General features: G+C 44.1%; 1 protein-coding gene across 1 annotated transcript in view; it reads left to right on the top strand.

The window, feature by feature from the left end:
• HYDIN (HYDIN axonemal central pair apparatus protein) overlaps positions 1–22,178 on the top strand; it is a 432,533-nt gene that overhangs the window by 364,760 nt on the left and 45,595 nt on the right. Inside the window, exons 55-65 of the mRNA XM_079907197.1 lie at positions 1,537–1,636; positions 3,332–3,431; positions 5,019–5,187; positions 5,705–5,943; positions 7,559–7,679; positions 14,297–14,501; positions 15,218–15,453; positions 17,357–17,508; positions 17,621–17,810; positions 21,410–21,512; positions 21,738–22,016. Coding sequence (XP_079763323.1) covers positions 1,537–1,636; positions 3,332–3,431; positions 5,019–5,187; positions 5,705–5,943; positions 7,559–7,679; positions 14,297–14,501; positions 15,218–15,453; positions 17,357–17,508; positions 17,621–17,810; positions 21,410–21,512; positions 21,738–22,016 — 1,894 coding nt within the window. The remainder of the gene's footprint in view (positions 1–1,536; positions 1,637–3,331; positions 3,432–5,018; positions 5,188–5,704; positions 5,944–7,558; positions 7,680–14,296; positions 14,502–15,217; positions 15,454–17,356; positions 17,509–17,620; positions 17,811–21,409; positions 21,513–21,737; positions 22,017–22,178) is intronic.

Genomic DNA, 22,178 nt, shown 5'->3' with positions numbered 1-22,178 from the left:
CCAGGGCTTCCCATGGTGAAGTGTGAGAGTGCAGGAGGCAAGCGTCAAGGGGACACTTGGAGAAGTCCTCATGACAGCTATTTATCAACTGGTATGGAAACATCTGTGTAATTTAACAACTGACGTCACATTCCCGTATGTTCCAACCAAAGCAGCCATAGTGGATCTCCCCTCAGGCCCCCAAAGTGGTCTAAGGCTTCCCTTCCCCAGGTTACATTCCTTCAACATCTACACGAGGAAATGCCTTGCTTTCTGGTCCCTTTGAAAAGCGCTCTGGTGAACTCTAATTGATTTTTGCGCCTCTTAAATTTTCCTTCTTATTTTCCTCAGTTACAAAATTTAATTGCCCCCCACTCCCAAGCAGGGAAGCAAAGGAAATAGAATGCTCTGGGTACTTGGTAACTATCAGTAGAAAAGAACTATATAAATTCTGGATCTGATAAACCAAGTTCTTTGTCTTATTTTTCCCTCCTGCTGCCAGCCCTTCTTGTCATCTCTGTCAGAGTTTGAGCATCAAAAGAAGGAAGGTGAACTTAAGCAGTCAGATTTGCTCTGTGAAGCACTGGCAAAATGCTTGATGGAAGATAAGATGGAAACTCTACATTAAAACGTTTTTGGTGACAGCTACAGATTTCCCCGTTGGCACCTAAAACACAAGCAATGGGGAGCTGGTGACTTAGTTGCTTAGTTTTTCAAATTGAGGCTTCAGCAGAGAGGCAGGTGGTGTCCAGGCGGATGCAGGAGGGCCACACCCACTGCCCAGTGGCTCTTCCCCTTGACACACAGACCCTTTATTGCCCATCATTAGTCTCAAAAGTCAACAGTTGGATCCAGCTGAGAGCTGATACCAGTTCAGACGTTCTTCAGGACAGTGAGGGAGGTGCTACCACCAGGGGTGACAGCAGAAGGGACAGGGAGGCGATGGAGGCTAGGAGTCTTGCTTTTTTTTCACATTTCCAATAGTAATGATGTTCGTTTTTTTAAAATCTGAAATTTCCAAAAGAGAAACATTAAACGCTTATTTTGTATGAAAAATCTAGCACTTATTTTATATGAAAAATCTGACTCACAGGTTGAATCAGAGACAGAACAGAACGGTTCAGATTTATAAAATTAGTAAAGCAAGGATAATTTAGAATATAAGTGTTTTTCATTTCAACTGTCAGAAAAATGCTCTTCAGGTTTATTTGACTTGAAAGTTCAAAGAACACTTTCCTGCAATGTACACTCACAACCCAAACTTCAGTAAGGTCGTGACAATCATGCAAATAATTGAAACCCAGTAAGTGGACAGGTTGGAAAATGCAGTCCCATTTCCCCATCCTTGTATTGATTGTCTACACCAGCCTTCCCCAAAGGGTGTTACGAAGAACACTCATCCTACCAAATGCTCAGTGAAAACAAAAGCTGAATACATTTCAAAAATGTTCCTTACCATAGCCCCTTCTTCATGATTCCTCCTGCATGTTCCATAGTTCAGGCTCCAAGCACCTTGTGGGTCTTGCTTTTACAAAAGAATTTCTCTTACCCCGACAGGTTTTAGATCCAGACAACCTCATTGGTGTCGTTCAGATTGAAAACATCCTGATCTTTGCAGAGTCCTACGACGTTGCCTTGGACATCAGCTTCCCCAAAGGTCTGTTGACCCCTTCAAGGAAAGGGTGTTTAGAGGTCACATCTTTTAGGCAGTATGTTTCTTGTGTAGAGAAAGATCAGTGGTTGTTGGGGAGAGAGGTGGAATTTAGGTAAATAGTAATCACGCAAGTTCAAGTGATGTTAGCAATGTTACTATGAATCTTAATTTCTCCAACTGGAGACAACAAGGCTTGGTCAAAATATAAAATTTGCAGAGCTCTCTTCTGAACAGTCATCTGAGAGTGAGCTCTTATCTGCCTGCCTGTGTTGTTTTTCTATCACTGCCCTAACAAATTACCACAAACTTTATGGCTTAAAACAATACATATTTATTATCTTACAGTTCTTTAGGTCAGCAGTCCGAAATGGATCTCACTGGGCTAAAAAGCAAAGTGTTGGCAGGGCTGCGTCCCCTTCTGGAGTCTCTGGGGGCGAACCCGTTTCCTTGCCTTCTCCACCTTCTGGAAGCCACACACGTCCCTCAGCTCATGGTCCCCTTCCTCCATCTTCAAAGCCAGCAATGTTGGGTCAGGTCCTTCTCACGCTGCCATCTCTCTGGTTCGCCCACTTCTGTCTCCCTCTTCTACTTTTAAGGACCTTTGTGATTACTTGGAGCCCACCCAGAGAATCGAGTATAATCTCCATTATTTTAGTCAGATGATTAGCAATCTTAATTCCATCTAATACCGTAATTCCCCTTTGCCATGTAGGCTAGCATATTTACAGGTTCCAGGGACTAGGACGTGGACATCTTGCAGGGGAGGGAGTGGGGGTGGTGCAGGGCATTATCCTGCCTACCACACTGCGCCAACACCCAGGTTAGGGCCCTCCTTCCTCCGATAGGTCTCCTACTCAGCAAGACTCGTAGAATGTTAAAGCTACATATTTGCCTGGATGTCATTAGTCTTATGTACAACAACACTTACTGCAGAATTATTTATAATAATGGAAGATTAGGAATACCCTAAATGTCTATCTATAATGAAATATTATTCTTGTAGGAATAATATTGTAAATTATGAAACAGCCATATTATACAGCCATTAAAATCACACTTATGGGGCTTCCCTGGTGGCGCAGTGGTTGAGAATCCACCTGCCGAGGCAGGGGACGTGGGTTCGTGCCCCGGTCCAGGAAGATCCCACATGCCGTGGAGCGGCTGGGCCCGTGAGCCGTGGCCGCTGGGCCTGCGCATCCGGAGCCTGTGCTCCTCAACGGGAGAGGCCACAGCAGTGAGAGGCCCGCGTACCGCAAAAAAAAAAAAAAAAAAAAAAAAAAGAATCACACTTATTGGGAGTTTTTCATTGTTTGGGGAAATGTTTATGACATAATGCAAAGTATAACAATACAGATGTATACGTTATATCCCAATTCTGAATATTATACACACGATTCAAAAATCTTTTTCAACACTGGGAGTTTTAGCTAATGAGAGACGTGAAAGGAAGCACAGTAGTCCTAGGATAGAAGCCAGAGGGAGCCACCCCACTGAACCGGGCGCAAGCGCAGTGCCTGTTGTTTGTTTACTAAGGCTCAGCCACAAGAGGCTTTTCTAGGCACAGTGTTTTCAGAAAACAGATTCTCTGAAATTGTCGCCGTGGATTTTCCGTGTGAACTTCAACTGGAAGCTCCCCTGCTTCTCACTGCCATGCCCACTCATCCCACCCTTCCCCACCCCGGCCCCTGGCTTCTGCAGGAACTGAAGGAGGCCTCGATTTTGGGATTGTGAGGGTCATGGAGGAGGTGAAACAGCCCCTGCAACTGAAGAACCGTGGGAAACACGAGGTCATGTTCAGGTAACCTAAAAATCAGACAGCATGTGGTCATCCACATCCACTCATGGCAAGAAGTGTGTTGCCTGAGAGATATTTTTAAAAAGTCGATCAGGGAAATCATAAGGACCATCTCTGCTGTTAGCTCCTCTTGGCTTCAGGTGAATAGAATCCCAACTGCTCTATAGCCTGGAGCCACAGGGGTCTGGGGGTCGGGGGAGAGCCTCAGGGGGAGGTTGGGAGGAGGAGATACTGGGGTGAGGTATGGTCTTAGGGGTGGAGTGAGAGACCGGAGATGGCGGCCCTGGCCTTAAGCCATCCTGCCCTCCTTTCAGCTCCTCTCTGTTTCATCAGTTGGCAGTCTACATAGGATTTCATGTAAAGACCGAGGGATTTTCCAGTTTTCTTTTTTAATTTTAAGAACTACTGTATTATAGACTCCAAGTGGTGGCCTGGTGGAATAGAGCTCCAGCTTGTGCTCATCCTTGAGATTAAAAATGAAACACTAAATAAGGGAGATTCCTCAGAGAGGAAAGCGTGACGCTGGGTGCAGGGGGGGAGGAGGTCCCTCAGGCAGTGCCAGCACCTATGGCCAGTCGATTTTATGGAAGGTCATCCCTCCCCCAGAAGAATTCAGAGTTGATAAAGGAACTTCCCCCGGCAGACCTGGAGGCATTCAGCGTATTCATGATAATTTCGCTTTAGTTCAAATATTGCCGAAATTAGAGCAGTCCCACCTCAATACTACCGTTCCTTAGAACCCTAAATTGAAATAAATAAATATAAATAAAAGCTAAACTGGAATCCTGCCCGTCGTGAGTTTTGTTTTAGATTATGACAGGGCGTTAGCTCTGCTCTTTTAGGCTTCATGGAACAGAGGCACCCTTGGGTTGGAGTAAGTGATCAGGGTTCACTGAAGGGATGTGCAGGGGAGTGAGGAAGCACAGGCACCATGCACATAGCAACGAAGGGCCAGGTCTCCTGGACCCTACTGGGGATAACGTGTGGGTCCCCACGGCAACTGCAGGTGTCTCGCCTCAGCTTCAGTTTCTTGCTCCAGCTCCAGTCCCCCTGGCATCTCGTGAGTCAGCTTTTCTCTGTGACCCTTCACCTCACCTGCATTGGGCCGTGGCCTCACTTCTGAACACCTCTGTTGCATGACTTCTGCCCCTGCCCTTTCTCTCCTCCCTTAGATCCTCTGGCTTCTGCATCACTGTTGCCTCTGTGTGTGCTGCATTCAGTCTCAGAGCAGGGAGGGAGGAAGGAAGGGGGACAAAGAGAGAGAGGGAGACAGGGAGGGAGAGAAATGAATTGATTTAGTTGGTCCTTATCCAGCATCACGTGTTCCTATTAGACACAGCTCTCCTGCAAGGACCCCTCTTAACCGCAGGCCAGAGATGACTGTCTTTGCCTCAAGCACCAATGCTTGGCCTGGTCAATCCTGGCTAAGGAGGGGTGGTCACAGAGTACAAAGCACAGTGAACACTGCTACGCATAGTGGTTAAACAGGGCTGGGGACATGGCAGGCACTTAACCGTCTAGAGTCTCATCTCTAGTGTCTTGGGTTCCCTAGATAATGACTAAAACTGACTTTTTATTCTTGCCTCTCAGCTTTTCTGTGGACTCCTTAGGGATTTCAGCAACCAATATAAGTTCCATGATCTCAGTCCAACCCAAGAAGGGCTCACTGACCGCAGTGGAAAAACCCACAAATGTCCAGGTGCTCTTCCGTGCAAAAAAGGAAGTGAAGATGGAGCACCAGCCAGTTCTGCGCTGTCAGGTAAGCGAGCTCAAAGGGAGGACTCACACGGTGGCAGGCTCGTGGGACTCACGCCTAAAGGAAGCGTACGCAGTCTAACCCATGCTCCGGGGGGGAAAGGGAGTGCTGGCCTGGTGGCAACCAGAGAGGATACACCAGGGCTTAGGGAACTATAGGCACGTGTAGGTCGGGTGGGAGGTATGCAGAGTCATCAGAAATTGACAACCCCAGAGCAGAAATGTGACCCCTGGTCTTCGGAAGAGACAAGACCAGAGATAGGGAAACTGAGTTTCAAGTCAAAGTGAAGAGAAGGGAAGTGAAAATGGGAGGCACACGTGGTGCATTTTGACCCACGGCTGGTATACGTTAAGTTTTATGTTAGCATTTACTCGTATTGATGATGCAATAACATGAAGAGAATGATACAGAGAACTTGGCTTCATGTCAATGAAGAAAATACGGAATGAAGTGGACAGTCATGGAAATTCTGGAGTTATGCTGGTGGCTGACATCTTCCCAATCCTTTTTCCCTTTCTAGATTATTGAGCCCAGTATCTCAGAAGGAGGTAAAGTCATTTCCAGCATCCCAATTAAGATCTCTGTGAATGCCGTGTTCTCCAGATACAGCATCATCCCCTCCTCCATCATCAACTTCGGGGCTTTGATCTGTGGCACGCGCAAAAGCTCCTCCTTCACCATAGAAAATCGAGGTGTGATCGATTTCAAATACACCCTCTATAGGCTGACAGGGGAGAGCGCCCTCCATCAGAAGAAAATGTAAGACAAGTAGTTTCTTAACTCACACCGTTCCCTGATTAATCAGTACTTCATATTTTACAATGAGCTTTCATATAGTTAATCTAAATTCACCCCCAATCCCCTTTTGTGGGTAAGGTTACTAAGGTTTAGAAGTGACTCCTCCAAGATTATGGAAGAAATCATCAGTGGATCTCAGTTCTGAACCCACATGTCTGACTCCAAACTTCACATGCTTTCCAACTGCTGTCCAATATATGATACATTTTAATTGAACAAATGTAAAATCTTCTGCATGGGATTGTGTCTGTTGTCCTGGTGCTCCTAGTGTGCTGCATTACTTACCAGTAAGTCATTGTCCTATCTGTCATTCTGTAGGATTTATAACAGCAAGCTAAATCAAAAGGAATCATAGCTGTGCTTCATCATGGGGGATGGCAAAGGGTACCCTGGAAATTTGGACTAGAGAAAGCCTGGTGAGGGCCTTCTTTCCCGGGACTGTTTTTACCTTCTCCCCATGAAGACACTTTATCACAACAGCTAACTTAGTAATTGTTCCAACAGCAAAACTCTGTATTCTTCAAAAGGTGGCTGTCAATCAATTAATCAAAACCATTTACCTTTCTGAGTGCTTTTGGCTTTTATTTGTCATATTCCTTTTTGACAAATTAGGGATTGTTTTTACCAGTTCCCAGGTACTTTGTCTTGACTTTCAAATGAATTGACTTTCTAAATAATTAGTAATTTAAGATTGACTTCCTAATTAATTGTTTTAAATCAGACATACAGTTTTACATTGTTTGTAATTGTTTTATATTTTTGTCGCTCTCCTCTTCCATTTTGGCAAAGTTTGAACATATTAAGACATTTTTAATTAAACTGTCTAAAGTCTCTTTCTTCCAAATCTAATTTCAACCTAATTTTTTATTACTTATTTTATAATTTAATAATGTTTATTTATAGGTATTATAATTTTGTTTTGCTTTAAATTGGTTTTAATTTTAATTTATTTTTCATCTTAGCATACACAAATTCATGCAAAGCACTCAAACTCCAGTTGTTCTGGTCATTAAGCAAGTGAATTCTCAAATATATAAAACTCTCAAAAGTTTAAAATTGTACCTCAAATACATTTGAATATTTTAGGTGAACTGGCCTCTAAAAAACCAATTATTGGGTAAACTAGTTTCGAGTGAAGTGAACACCTACCAAAACCTGTGTTTGTGCTATTGTTTACACTAAGTCTTAAAAACACCGTGACTCTAAATGTGAAGAAGAGGGACAGAATTTAATCTATTTGCCATTGCACTTTTTAAGTGATAAAAGATTTGAGGTCTACAAATAATTTCCACACACAACTTTCCAGTGAACTCAAGTAAACGTTTAAAATTATTATTTACTTGCAGTAAACTTCAATGTCCTTATGAATCATAGTTAATAAGTATAATTTCTGCCTACTTCTTTCACAACTGTTCAATGAGTTTGGCTGATGATGAATAAGCCGGCTATGCTCCCCGATGCCCTCTTGGGCAAGGAAAGGCCCTTTCCTCCATTCCAAGAAGGGACCTTGCAAGCAGACAGGCAGGTGGTATTTAATGACCACCCCAACCTGAGGGTATGCTCTTGCTTCTTTAAGCAGCGTCAGCCGTGTTAGACATGCAAGATCCCGGGAAAGAGAGAGCCTCTACAGGACTGGACCTTCTAAGGCAACCAAGTTCTCTGACTCTGTTCCGAAAGACGTAAACGCCACAAACCAGGTGAGCACCCTTTTCCTTTTTCCCAGAAACCCCTGTGTTCTAGCAACAGAAACCTGCCAACTAGTTCTAGCAACAAATACCTCCCTAGGATAGTGGGATTTGAATTTTGAATATTCCTACTATGGCAGGAATATTAAATAGTTATAATGAAATATCATTTTCCTCTTGAAATAAGGAGTTATGGCTTTTAATTTGGATATCCTCTTTTGCTTTAAAACCTTCACTGGCTCCTCATTGCTTTAAAATTAGTTTCTACCCTTCATAAGTATTTCAATCAAGAATCATTTGTTGATATGAAATAGAAGCCCATTCAGATTGGCTTAAATAAAAGGAGATTGCAGCCAGTTAAGCCGACTGTGCTCTTTTCCCCATGGGGGCCCTGTGCGCAATGGCTGCAAACAGCAGCCTCCTCGGTAGTGTATGCGGCCTGTTGCCTGTACGGGTTGCCCTAAGGGACCTTGGAGACAGCCCTTTCCAGTGGACATTAATGACTGGCATGCTGTCCCCAATCTAGGCTCCAGACAGGTATGCGTGGTGCCTCTGGAAAGCCCCAGGGCACAGTGACCAGGGTCCACATTGGCAAGGTCATAATGTCCATCCGCACCAAGCTGCAGAACAAGGAGCATGTGATTGAGGCCCTCCGCAGGGCCACGTTCAAGTTCCCTGGCCGCCAGAAGATCCACATCTCCAAGAAGTGGGGATTTACTAAGTTTAATGCAGATGAATTTGAAAACATGGTGGCAGAAAAGTGGCTCATTCCAGTTGGCTGTGGGGTCAAGTACATCCCTAATCGTGGCCCCCTGGACAAATGGCAGGCCCTGCACTCATAAGAGCCTTGGAGCCGCCCCCTCCCTACCCATGCCCACCAATAAACTCTACTTTCTTTTCCCTGTCAAAAAAATAAAATAAAAGGAAATTTGAAGACTTTTACATCTGGTAAGATGAAGTAGACATCTTTTCCCCTAGTCTTCCAACTAAGTACAACTAAAAACCATGGACATTATGTATAAAACAAACACAGAAGACTGAAAAATGGAGAGAAAAAATCACACCAGCTAGGGTCCTTGGGACCCAATAGACATCACAGTGATGAGTTCCCTGATTTCTTTTTGCTTCGTATACCCTAGATCGGGTGCTGAGGGAGCCAGCAATCCAGAAACATCAACAAGCACGGACCAAAAAAGGCCCCAACAAAAGCCTTCTCCCACTAGCCAAAGGACCAGGAAAAGGTAGCCTAGCAAGACAGAAAACTTTCAGATAAGAACTGTAATATTACAGTCAAACATGACAGAGAAATCTGTGGTCCTACCCCACATATTTCAAGCACAGGCCAGTGGGGAGCCGAGACTTCTCACTCAATCCAGGCTATAATGAGGTGCCCTGACCCCCTGCCAAAGTGATGTCCAAGAACACTCAGTAGGGAGCCAGACATTCATTACCCACCATCACCTCCACCATTGTCAATGGCAACACCACATGGGGAGCCTTGACTTCCACTCCAACCCAGTGGTAATGAGACATCCTTCTCATCCCCCCCAGGGGACCTCCTAACCCATGGAATCAGCAGAACAGTAATGAGACACTCTTACCCCTCCCCACAAGGGAAATATTAGTCAAAGACTAGGGGGAACTGGAACTCCCACCCTAAGAAGTCCGAGTGGAGGATCTGGACTACTATCCCCACCTGGCAGTAACAAGGCAGTGTTACCCCCCTCCCCTGCCAGAGTGGTGTCAGAGAAAGCCAGCTCAAACAGAAGTTAAATAAGATCCAGAGTCTCATGATATAATACCGAAAATATCCAGGTTTCAACTGAAAATCACTCAGCATACCAAGAACCTGGAAGATCTCAAACTAAGTGAAAATAGATAAGCAATAGATGCTGACACCGAGATGCCCAGGATGTTAGAATTATCTGACAAAGATGTTAAAGCAACCAGCATAATGTTTCAAAAAGCCATTACAAATATGCTTGGAAGAAATAAAAATATACTAAGTCTCAGCAAAGAAAGAGAAAATATAAAGAAGAACCAAATGGAAATTTTGGAATTGAAAAAAATGAATCACCAAAATTTAAAACTCAGTGGATAGGGCTTCCCTGGTGGCGCAGTGGTTAAGAGTCCACCTGCCGATGCAGGGGACATGAGTTCGTGCCCCGGTCCGGGAAGATCCCACATGCCTCGGAGCGGCTGGGCCCGTGAGCCATGGCCGCTGAGCCTGCGCGTCCGGAGCCTGTGCTCCGCAACGGGAGAGGCCACAAGAGTGAGAGGCCCGCGTACCACAAAAAAAAAAAAAAAAAAAAAACTCAGTGGATGGATTCAACAACAGAATGGAGGAAACAAAAGAAAGACTCAGTGAACTTGAAACCAGAAAAATAGAAGTTCCTGTGTCTGTTTTCTATTGCTCCCATAACACATCACCTGAAACTTAGTGGCTGAAAGCAATACAAATTGTTTCCCTTGTTTAAATTGTTCTGTAGGTCAGAAGTCTGATACAGGTCTCACTAGGTTAAAGTCAAGGTATTGGCAAGATACCTGCATTCTTTTCTAGAGACTTTAGGAGAGAATCCACTTTCTTCCCTTTTCCATGTTCTAGAGGATACCTGCATTCCTTGGTTCATGATTCCCTTCCTCCATCTTCAAAACCAACAATGGTGGATCGGGTCCTTCTCATATCACATTACTCCAGCCTCTTCCATAGTCACATCTCCCTTTAACTCTCTTATGTCTGCTTCTTCCATTTCTAAGGACTCTTGTGATTACATTGGGCCGAGGATAGTACAGGATACTATCCCCATCTCAAGGTTCTTAATTCAATCATATCAACAAAGTCCCTTTGCCATGTAAGGTAATATATTCACAGGTTCCAGGGATTAGGATGTTGACATCTTTACAAGAGATGTCCAATCTTAGGTGTCTTAGGATGCCCAATATAAAGAAAAAGAGAAAATAGACTGTTTTGAGTCTACTGAAAGTCTGTTTAGTCTAATGGGAAAAGAGTGAACAGACCCTCAGGGACCTGTGGAACTATAACAAAAAATCTAACAACCCTGTCATCAGAGTTCCAGAAAGAGGTAGGAAATAGGTAGGGCTGCGGAGCAAGCCAGCGTTTGCTATTAACTTAAACCGGCATTAGTATCAGTCAGGGTCTGCTATTCTCATGGTAACAGGCAACCCTAAAAGTTATCAATAGCTTTAAACAACAAAATTCTATTCAGTATTTCTCACTAATGTCTATGGGGGAGGAAGGAGGACACTGCGCTGGGTTGCCCTTACACTCAGACCCAGGCTTTTGGGTTGCCATGGCAGACAGAAGGGGACAGTGTGATAAATTACACATTGTCTCTTAAAATTACCTCTTGAAAGTGACGCCCTTTACTTCTGCTCACAATTCATTGACTAAAGAAGTCACATGGTTTAATGTAATAACCATGTGTTCAAAAAGCTAAAAATATATGATGAACAGCACTAATTAAAATTGATCAGAAGGTGTAGCAATACTCTTTCTTATTTTGCTTCAAGCAGGGGTTCCTACCCTGCAGTTCAGGGCCTCCCAGGACTACTGGGTGATGAGTGACACAAAGAGAATAGAAGCATTCTATTTTTTATGTCACTTTGGAGAGGCTTTATTTTATGCTACTTTCCCAAATTAGTTACAACTTTGGGACGCTCTCCATGGTTCCTCTTTCTTCTTTTCTTCCTTCCTTCCTCTCTGCTCTACTTCTCCACTCTTACCTTCTCCACTCTTACCTTCTCCACTCTTACGCTACTTAAGTTGCTTAATAGTTCAAGAAATAACCTTTATTGGGTTACAGTGTTTGTAGAGCTATAATAATGTAAAAATTTGTATGCTATGTTATTAGAAATATACTACATTAGTGCATTTGAGAGAATAAGGTCAGAAAGTCCCTGTATAGACACAGGTAGGGTAAGGAGGAGGTGCTCGTGGATGGCTGTTTACATTCCAGCTACTACTTCACCAGTAAAGTAAGGAAAGAACACAGTTGGCATTCAAGCAAATGGAGCAGAGGATTCAGCCCAAACTCTGTTACAGAGTCTCCACTTAGTTTAAGGATATTATAATGTCCTTATAGGATATATGTATGTATAATACGGAGGATGTATAATACGCTATTTTAAAAGCATATGCAAATGAAGAAAAATGATAACTGGTCATCGAGCAATGGTGGACTAGCTCATTCTACCCTGGAGAAAAGTCTGATGGAATTTGTGGTGGGGGGGGGGGGTCAGGGTAGGGGATATTGAAAGGAGAGAAAGAAGGAGTGAGATTTTTTGGAGAAGGGTTAGGAGCCAAACTAGGAAGGCATATGTGGGGAGAGTTGAGCATGCTGCCTCTCTTCCCTTTGGTGGGACTGATCAGCCTGAATAAACCTGGTACGTTGCCTTCTCCATCTCATCTCTTTGGATAAATGGAAAGCAACCATAGATGGAGGCTTTTCCTTGTGAGTCTCTCATTTAGTGTTTCGTTTTGTTTTGTTTAATATTGGAGTATGGTTGATTTGCAGTGTTGTGTTGGTTTCGGTGTGCGGCAAGGTGATTTGGTTGTACCTACATGTGTGTCTTTTTCGGATTCTTTTCCCATGTAGGTTATTGGAGAGTATTAAGTGGAGTTCCCTGTGCTATGTAGTGTGTCCTTGTTGATTATCTATTTCATTCATTGAGTGTTTTTTTAGTGTTGTTATAAAAGGAAAATAGTCTTTTCTTACTCTAGTTGAAAAGTAAAATATTGATAGAAAGAAGCATAAACAATGCCTAATCCCATCACCCTGAGTTAGTTACTGATAATATTTGGCATATGTGCACAATTGAGGTAATATATTAATAACTTTATACTATTTTTTCACCTACCTTTCTCATAAGCATTTTCCTAAGTCATTAAAACCTTTCATAAATATAATTTTGATTCCTATGAAATGTCCTATCATGTGAACGTACAAAAATATTTCCTTATTTTTATTTTGTGTAAAATAATTCAGAATAAACCTCTACAAAACTGTTTTGTTTTCAAAGAATGGAAATTCATGTTTGTCCTAAAACATAACTAATAACATAAATCCACAAATAAATAAAGATCATGACACCAAAAAAACAAATAAATAAATAAAAAGGAGAGAAAAGAAAAGAAAAAGAAGTAGGCAGGGCTGAAAAGGTACTCAAGGAAAAAAATGGCTAAAAGCTTCCCACATTTGGCAAATATTTAAACCTACAAATACAAGAATCTGGGAAAATCTCTAACAGGACAAACCCAAAGAAATCCACACCAACACACATCATAGTCAAATTTCTAAAAAGTAAAGACAAAAAATCTTGAAAGCAATGAGGGAGGACTGACTCCTTACATACTTACATATGGGGGGAAACTATTTAAATGACAGCAGGTTTCTTACCAAACACCAGAGGAGCCAAAAGGAAATGGCACAACATTTTGCAAGTGTGGAAAGCAAATCACTGTGAACCCGGAATCTTATATCCAGCAAAGATATCCCTCAGAAATGAATGGAAAATCAAAATCTTCTCAGATGAAGGAAAACTAAATTTGTCACCAGCAGATCTCTCCTAAAAGAATGGCTAAAGGAAGTTCTCTAAACAAAAAGTAAACAATAAAAGAAGGAATCATGGAGCATCAAGAAGGAAGAAAAAACATGGCAAGCAATTATGTGGGTAAATCCAATAGACTTTCCTTCTCCTCTTGAATTTTCTAAATTACGTCTATCAAAGAAAAAGTTATAACATTGTCTGATGTGGTTCTAAAAGGATGTAGAGGAAATATTTTAAACACTTATAAAAAGCAGAGGGTAAATAAGCAATTGACAAGCAACATGCTGAACACTACAATTAAGGTGTGTATGGAGGGAGGGGCTCCAGAAAGATGGAGGAATGAAATCCTGCTGTTCCTGGTAGCTGTTAAAAGTCATTGACGTAATCATTTTGTAATATATACAGGTATCAAATCATCATGTCATACACCTTAAACTTATACAATGTTATATGTCAATTACATCTCGATAAGCCTGAGGGCAAAAAAATAAGAAAGGAAGGAAGCTCCTAAGAACCAGAGAAGTATATGATAACACCCCATGTTTTGAGCACAGATGCTTTGCTAATTGCTTCATACACATTCTTTTATTGAAGCCTCCGGTGCTCTCAGGGTAAAGTGTTTAGCTTCATTTTACTGATAAACTAAGACTCAGAGAAGTCACTTGTCCAAGGTCAAACAGTTAATACGCAGCAGGGCTGCGATTCAAACCCAGGAGCATCTGACTCAAAAGTCCATAATCCTAACCCCTGTTTCCCATCTGGGTAAGTGTTGTACTATGTAGAATGTGTCTGTTCCCTTAGACCCCCACTTAACCATGACTGTTCAGAAGGAATGTGCATAGAAAGAAGTGCCGAGAAAGCCTGTCCCTGGAGCCCCCCCAGACTCTCCCTGCCTCCAGGAGAAGAGCTGGGCCCAGAGAGAGCCTGTGGCGAGAGCCCCCCAACCCCCCCCCCCCCACATCCAGTCCCTCTTGACACCATCTCATGACTCTGGTGGAAGGGCTCAGACTCTGCCACCCACTCTGCCTCTGCCCCTCCTGCCCCTCCCACCCTTCCTGCAGGCTCGCTGCACCCTCGGCATGTTCACCGTGTACCCTGGGTTTGGCTCCATCTCTTCCGGAGGAATGCAGGTCGTGACCGTTGACTGTGTGGCTGACCCTGTGGGAAGATGTGAGGAATCTCTAGCGATTGATATCTCTGACCGAGACCCAAGAGACCAGCCCACTGGCATTCCTTACAGCCTGTTGGCCGAAGCCTGTCAGCCAGGTACTGGGCACTCAGATGGGACAGCACCCCTTAAAAGACCTTCCTTCCTCTGTAAGAACCCCCTCCCTTGCAGATGCCTAATAGACGTGGCTGGGCTTCTTCCTTTGGGACCTTAGATCTTCCTGTGGTGTCTTCAGCCATATTTTTCCTTATAGACTTACAGGGCATGCACACCTAGAAGGGGATGTGCAGCTTTAAACTCCTGGTCTTCCTGAGTTTGGTCTGGGATTCTCAGATGGATATTGTTACCTGGGAATGATGGTACAATGGGATATGGCACAGAACCCAGAAACACTGAATCCTGCTCATGGCCAGGCCACTCCCTGTAACATATGCACAGAGAACAGTGGTCAATGACTGAGTGTATTACAACTTTAACCCAGAAAGAGCTCAGATGAAGCACGGAGACAGCTCCTTTTGCTCTGGCTGTAGGTCCCCTGCAGCCTCTCACCAAAGTGGGCCAAATGCCTCCTCCCTTCCTCAGCTCACCCCGGATCTTATCCTCCTTACCATTGGGAAGAAAAGGTGGTTGAGACCAGCAAAAGCAGTCCAAAAGAGGAAGAGAAGACAGAATTTGTCCCATCCCTCACACCTTCTTGTGTGAATTCCCCTCTGTGATTGTCCTTTGCTGGAGTCTAAACCTCCAAATTAGGAATTGCAGAGAGCAGGAATCGAGCTCTCAGCCTTCATCTCACAGCCTTCCCTCCACTCCCCAGCTTTCGTGACCGACAACACCACCTTGATATTTGAGGAGCACCGAATCTGTAGCAGCGCCAACCTGTACAGCATCCTGCAGACCATAGAGAGCGGGGGACTGTTTGTGGAGGACGAGAACAAGTTCATCTTCTGCAATGTCCTGGTGGACCATCAGGCCAAGGCTCGGTTCAAGATCTGCAACATGGGAAAGATCGCCTGTGACGTGAACATTGTGCTTAAGCCCGTCTCCAACAAGGTGAGTAGCCCCAGTGGCCCCGGCCCACCATGGTTGGCATAAAGCCAGGGCAAGAGCTCTTGGAAACCCCTGCTCTGGAGCCTGTATTGTGAATGGGGATTATCTGGCTCTCAGGCCCCCTGGAATTTATATGAGGGGGCATATGTTTATCCCAGTGGGCGTCTCCTCTGGGTACCTCTCTGATAAACTGGTTCACGCGACGGAGCAGTGCACTCCTCCATCAGACACTCACGTGTCTACGGGACAAAGCACTGTGGGGAGAGCCAAAGATCGGGTCATGAAGCCTGCTCAGGTGGCATGTTGGTGGCGAGGGAGATTTGGGGGGTGTCAGACTAGAAGTGTAAGGTGAAATGGTGAGCATTTATTGACCTCCTGCTGTATGTCGAGCACTGTGCTAAGTGATTTTCATTTATTATCTCATTTCATCCTCAGAAGTTTGTAGTATCAGATTTTGTATTATTATCCCCATTTTATAGTTGGGGAAATTGAGGCTCAGAAATGCTGAATTCTTCCCCTAGGTCCCAGAGCCTAGGGATATAAGGCTTGGTTTAAAGCCAAGCTTCATCTACATGCAAGGTAAATAATAAGTGTCCATCTCAGGGTCTTCCAGACCAAAACTGCCTTCCCTATCTAAGTCAGACCATACTGAGACCCTTTTCCCTCGCAGTGGAACAGAAAATTCAGGGTACCAAAAGAGAGGGCTAAGTCAGTGGGTTTCACTCACCCGTAATTTCCAGTCGATGTACTGCAAACACTGCCTAGTGTCAGCTCAGCCACATCAGTTCTCTGCCCGAAGGTAGAATCTCGGCCCAGGTGGCCCTTGTGCCCCAGAGTTGGTCTTGTTCTCATGGCTGATGGCGGTAGGGAGATGGCCGAGAGGGCTGGTCTAGTCTAGAGCCAAAAGTAGTGTGCATTTCTGGGAGACTGTCACCGCAGACAGTTGAGAGACGGCTTGAGAGACTGTTATCACTTTCTGACCTTTTGGGGACAGGAAAGGGCAGCTTTCTCCCTATTCTGTTCTAAAAACATAAAAAGTGAGCAAGCCTGATTTCTAAACAAAGGTCGGTTTTTAACAGGGATTTGCAGGCATCATGTTGTCATCTTCCTCCTTAATTTGCAGATTATTCCTTGGAAAGAGGAAAGAAACCTTATGCTCTCAGCTTAAGCACAAGAAGGAATAGTCAGTCTTGAATCCCACCTGCCTCCCGTGAGAATAAAAAATCCTTTTGAGGCCGTTCCAGGGGTCCCTACAGTCCCTACAGTCTTCCCCAAACACTGGCCTAAGACAGGAGCAGAGAAAGTGCTGCAGAAGCCAAAGCTCTTGGAGTTAGAAGGAGCAGAGACCCACTCAAGATGGCCCCAGCATAGCAAGGTTTGCTTCAGTGAATCCAAGACCTCACACGCAGGGCAGAACACAGCGTGTAGCCAGAGGTCTGTGGGACTGGAACTGTCACCCGAAATCCAGCTTTCAGAAGACCAGCCGTGGCTCCCCATCTGCCAGGAGCCACGTGTCTCTCACACATGGCGTCTCCATTGCTCCTTTCTCTAGTCTGGCTTCCAGCTCAGCCCCACGTCAGCAACCACCAGGGGTCTCTGGCATCTTAATTTATTTGTGTGTGGGGAGTGGTGGAGTGGCCAGGGGATCTGACTATCTGAGATATGGTTTAGTTCATCTGTTTGAGTCCAAGATCACAGGTCTGGCCGATTATTGCTCAGGGGCGGGTCCCTGAGCACCCAGGCTGCTCCTTCCAGAATCATGACTGTGCAAGCAGTGGGACATGCCTACTGCAGAGCTTAGAGGAGGGAGATGTCACAGCAGGGCTTGTAGAGGCGAGCAGCAAGCCTTGTGCAAATGCAAAGTGGCACACACCCCGATCCCTGCTTCCTCCCCGCCCCCATCCAGATCTTTGCCCGCATCACTGACATCTTTGAAGTGGAACCCAACAAGATGTGTGTTGCCAGCCGCTCACATGCCTTTGCCACGGTGTTCTTCACCCCACAGACCATGCAGACCTACCAGTGTATCTTTGAGGCCACCTTGGACGGCTTGCCCAGGTACCAGCTCCCCAGCTCCCCCTCCTCCAGCAGGGCAGCAGGCCACACTCTCTGTGCAATGTCATTCCTGCCGTGCTAGGCTGACAGGCCTTGATCTTTCTGTTCCCTGCAGCAACCTGGCCAAGAATCAAAGCCTCACGTTTGATATTGTTGGAGAGGGGAACCTCCCTCGAGTGACCGTTGTGCGGCCGATTCTCTACAACCAGTATGGAAACCCCTTGCTCCTCTTTAAGAGGCTTCTGCTTGGTCATTCAGAGACGCTGCCTCTTGTCCTCAAGAACAGTGGCACCATCCCTGCCAAGGTACTGCTGGAGGGCGAAGCATGGGGTGAAAAGGGAGAATCATTTAGAAGCAAGACTTCTGACATTGGGGTTTCTGCCATCCCTCACTCGTGAGGGCTTCTTTGATGTTCCTCGTACGTTAACCTGGGTAAAACATGGGACATTCAGAGGGGAATTAGGCGTGGTCTGATTACATAGTACACTGATACATGGTACACTGATAATTACTGTGCAAGGCAGTGAGCAATGATGATACACCAAGCTGAGTGGGTAGGATTATGGGTGTTCTGAGTGTCTTCCTTATTTTTTCACTTTTTTTCTGTAATGAACATTGCATTTGTACTAAGGAAAAAAGAAAGGAACTCCATCAGGGGTGAGAGATATAACATCAGAAGGGACTTTTGGTTCAGCAATTATGTTTTTATTTTACAAAAAAAAAAAAAAGAGTGATAAATTGTGTAAGTGTTATACAAAGAACTGTAGGACTTTTGAAAATAATCTACTCCCATCTAGGGGAATCCAGGAAAATTTCACTATAAAATGACATTTGAGCTGGGCGTCGAAGGGTATAGCTGGGCTTCGTAAGTGGGCACTGCGGTGAGTGACGCCTAGGCAGAGAAAGAAAACTGCAAAGACAAAGGCACAGAAGCAAAAAAAAAAAAAAAAATTATAAGGTACAAATAGGAACTAGTAAGCACCAGCTTTGTGAGAGCATAGGGTATAGGTTGAAGAACAGTGAGAGATAAAAATAGAAGGGTAGCGTGAGGAGACAGTTTGTGGAGGGCTTTGGATTCTACCAGACATTATTACTGTCGTTGTTGATGTGGTTAGGACCCATTTAGCTTCACCCAGAAGTTACCATTTTTATTGCTCTCCATTCCTGCATCTCCAACCTACCATCTGAGATCCTTTTTCTACCTACTGAAGAATACTCTTCAATATTTCCTTAATGCGAGTCTGCTAGTGGTGAATTCTCTCAGTTTTTATTTGAAAATCTCAATGTATCCTTTATTTTTAACGTAAATTTTGCTGGCTGTAGAACTCTGGGTTGGCAGTTGTTTTCTTTCAGCAAATGGGAGATATTATTCCAGTGTATTCTGGTTTCCATTGTTATGGCTGAGGTGTCAGCTTATAAGTCAAAAATGTTCCTCTAAGGCAGTCTTTTTCCCCTGGCTTTGTACCTTTGTATTTGTTTTCTGCAGTTTTACTATGATGTGTCTAGGTATGGATTTCTTTTAATTGATTTTTCTTGGAATTCACCAGGCTTCTGGACTCTGCAGTTGATGTTCTGAGTCAATTTTGGAAAATTCCTATATGTATTTTCAAATATTGTTTCTATTCCATTCTGTTCCGTCTCTCCTTGTGGGAAGCCACGGCAATGTATGGAAGGTCTTCTCATTATATCCTCTGTGTCTCACAACCTCACTATATTTTCCATCCATTTTTCTCTGGGCTTCATTTTGCATGATTTCTTTTGTTCTGCCTTCAGGTCATTAACTCTCCCTTTGGCTATATCTAGTTTTCTATTAAACTTTCCATTCAGTTCTTAAGTTATTATATTTTTCAGTTCTAGAATTTTTATTAGATTGTTTTTCAAGTCTGTATAACCAGTTTCTATGATTTCTAGTTTCATGCCAAAATTGTCACTTTTATTTCTTGAACACAGTAGTCACAGCCATTTTGCAGTCTATAATTCCAAAATCTGATAATTCCAAAATCTGAAGGCCCAGTGGGTCTAATTCTGATATCTGCTGCTTCTGTTCATTTTTGCCCATGTTGTCTTGTCTCCTCATGTGCCTGGTTATTTTTGATCATGTGTTGTATTATATTTGAAAAGTTAATCTAGAAATAATTAGGCTAAGGATGTATTTTTATTCAGAGGCAATTTGCATTTGCTTCTGCCTAGCACTTGGGGGCACTAGAAATACAGGATCACCTTAAACTGGTTTTAGAGCTTGAGATTTTCTGTGTTAGACAGACAACTCTGAGCAGGATTGCTGTCCTTGCGAGAGCTGCTTTATATCCAGCCTAACTTTTGTCTTACTGTGCAGACCTTTGGGGTCCTAGTCTAGAGCAAAGAAAACACTCCCACCCCTCACAGGACTTTTGCCCTCTGAACACCAAGAGACCGTCAGAAAAGCACAGTTCAGCCTCCCATCTGCCTCTTCCCGACTGGCAAATGACCCAGGTCAAAAACAGCCCAGAGGGCTTCCCTGGTGGCGCAGTGGTTGAGAGTCCGCCTGCCGATGCAGGCGACACGGGTTCGTGCCCCGGTCCGGGAAGATCCCACATGCCGTGGAGCGGCTGGGCCCGTGAGCCATGGCCGCTGAGCCTGCGTGTCCGGAGCCTGTGCTCCGCAACGAGAGAGGCCACAGCAGTGAGAGGCCTGCGTACCGCAAAAAAAAAAAAAAAAAAAAAAAAAAAAACAGCCCAGAAAGTTAGGCTGGCCTCTCTAGACATTCCAGATCTTGGTCTGGTTACTCTTCATTATCTTCTTAGCTCTGTGATGCTTCTGAAATCGGGGGGGTGGGGGGGGATGGGGGGGGCTGTTTGTTTGGTTTTTGGTTTGCATTTCTTTATTGTCTTGAGTCAATATTTCCTAGTTTACCATTACCCTGCATGGTTTCCATTATTGTAGCTTTATAAAAGGTATTAGCACCCATTCCCTGTTTTTCTAATCTTAGCGATTTTTTAACAGTCTCTCAGATGAACGTCAGACATCATTTTATAATGTTCCTCACAAAATCCTGTTGGGATTCCTATGCATTATTTAGGAGGGAATTGCTACTTTTAGAGTATTTAGGCTCTCCACCAGGAACAACATGTAGGATTCCAGCCCATTTATTTACATCTTCTTTTATGTCAATATTTTTTCATATGATTCCTCTGTATAGTTTCTTATTAAGTTTATTTCTAAATATATATATTTTTATCTCAGAAGCTTCCTGTGTGATGTCACTATTTCTTCCTTCTTCGTGCCTCATTTTTTATATTGTTCAATCTTATTCATGACGGTGCCAGCATTACTATCTTCTAAAAATGTCTGCTGGTTCCTCATACATAAAATATGATATATGGCTTTAGGTTTTTTTAATCAGCTACATGGCTTCCAGTGGGCTATAAAGCATCCCTTTTCTACAGGTACGTCAGACGTCCACCTTGGTTTTCTTCTTATCTTGGTAGGACACTCAGCAGGACACTCTCAGGCAACTAATGTGTTAGTACCTAGTAGATACTGGTTTTTAGGAACTCACATTATTCAGGCCCTCACAGAATGACGAATATTCATTTCCATTTTACTAGTCTAGTGTATATTTCACAACTGCCTCTTTCAATAACAGAGGCCTTGGCAACCCCATTTTGACTGGGTAATCCCAAAGTCACCTATACTCTCTGGACCTCTGGTTCCTTATTTGAATAGCAAGGGCTGAGCTAAATTTTTGTTTGTCCTCTCCAGGTATAATATTTATTATATCTCTCTTAGTAAGAAACTCAAAAAAGTGGGCACTAGGCTCAATGATTTTTTTGGGTACTCCCCCAACAGCACAGTGTCTCACTGCAGTTCAGAACTCATGAGCAGCCTGTAAGCTTAACACTCAATCTTATTTCCCTTATGCCAGTTGCATGTTGACCTGCAGGACCAACTAGGAGTCTTCTCCCTGAAGGGGAAGCCGTCCACCTCCTACATCTACATCATAGAGGAAAACAAACCACAGGCAAAAGGTAAGTAGGGCAAGTATATCTGCTGGAGAGCAATGGGTCCCAGTAGCTCTTTTGTTAGAGGACTAACGTATACCCAGCCAGAGTCAGATGCCCAGTCTCGTCACCAATGCCTCTCTAGGCGAGGCTCATTCCCACATGAGGGCTGCTATCCCTTGAGTCCAGGTCTTTATGGATACATCTTCCTTTAATCTGGTTCTAGATCATGTCTCTCTCTTCTCGTTGCAGCAAAGAAGGCTCACACAGCCTCCCTGGTTGTTCCTCCTGGAGACACAGCTGAATTTGATGTTGTTTTCCACTCCCAGAAGGTTGGGAGAATGGCCGGCAACATCCACTTGTCAGTGATCAACAACCGGTACGAGGAGACAGTCATCCACATGGTGGGAGAGGGGTACGAGGATGACATCACCTTGGACAACATCCACGGGCTGGTGGCTTCCTCCAGCCAGGAGGCCTCAGATATCTCTGAGATCATCGAGGAAAACAGGATGGAAGACTTCGTGGCAGGTGAGAGAAGCAGCAGTGAGGTGTTGACACCTGTTGGCTTGTGGTTCATTTTAAATAAGAATGAAATTTAAATAACAGGTTGGCTAGCTTCCTGGGAATTTAGGACTGAATCTCCTCTTTGTTACCGTATGCTCCCGCATGCCTGACTCAGTCACTGCATTC

This window comes from Stenella coeruleoalba, assembly GCF_951394435.1.
Source record: "Stenella coeruleoalba genome assembly, chromosome: 20".
Lineage (NCBI taxonomy): Eukaryota > Metazoa > Chordata > Mammalia > Artiodactyla > Delphinidae > Stenella > Stenella coeruleoalba.
Note: the sequence above shows the minus strand (reverse complement) of the source record. Positions and strands in the feature narration are given on the sequence as shown.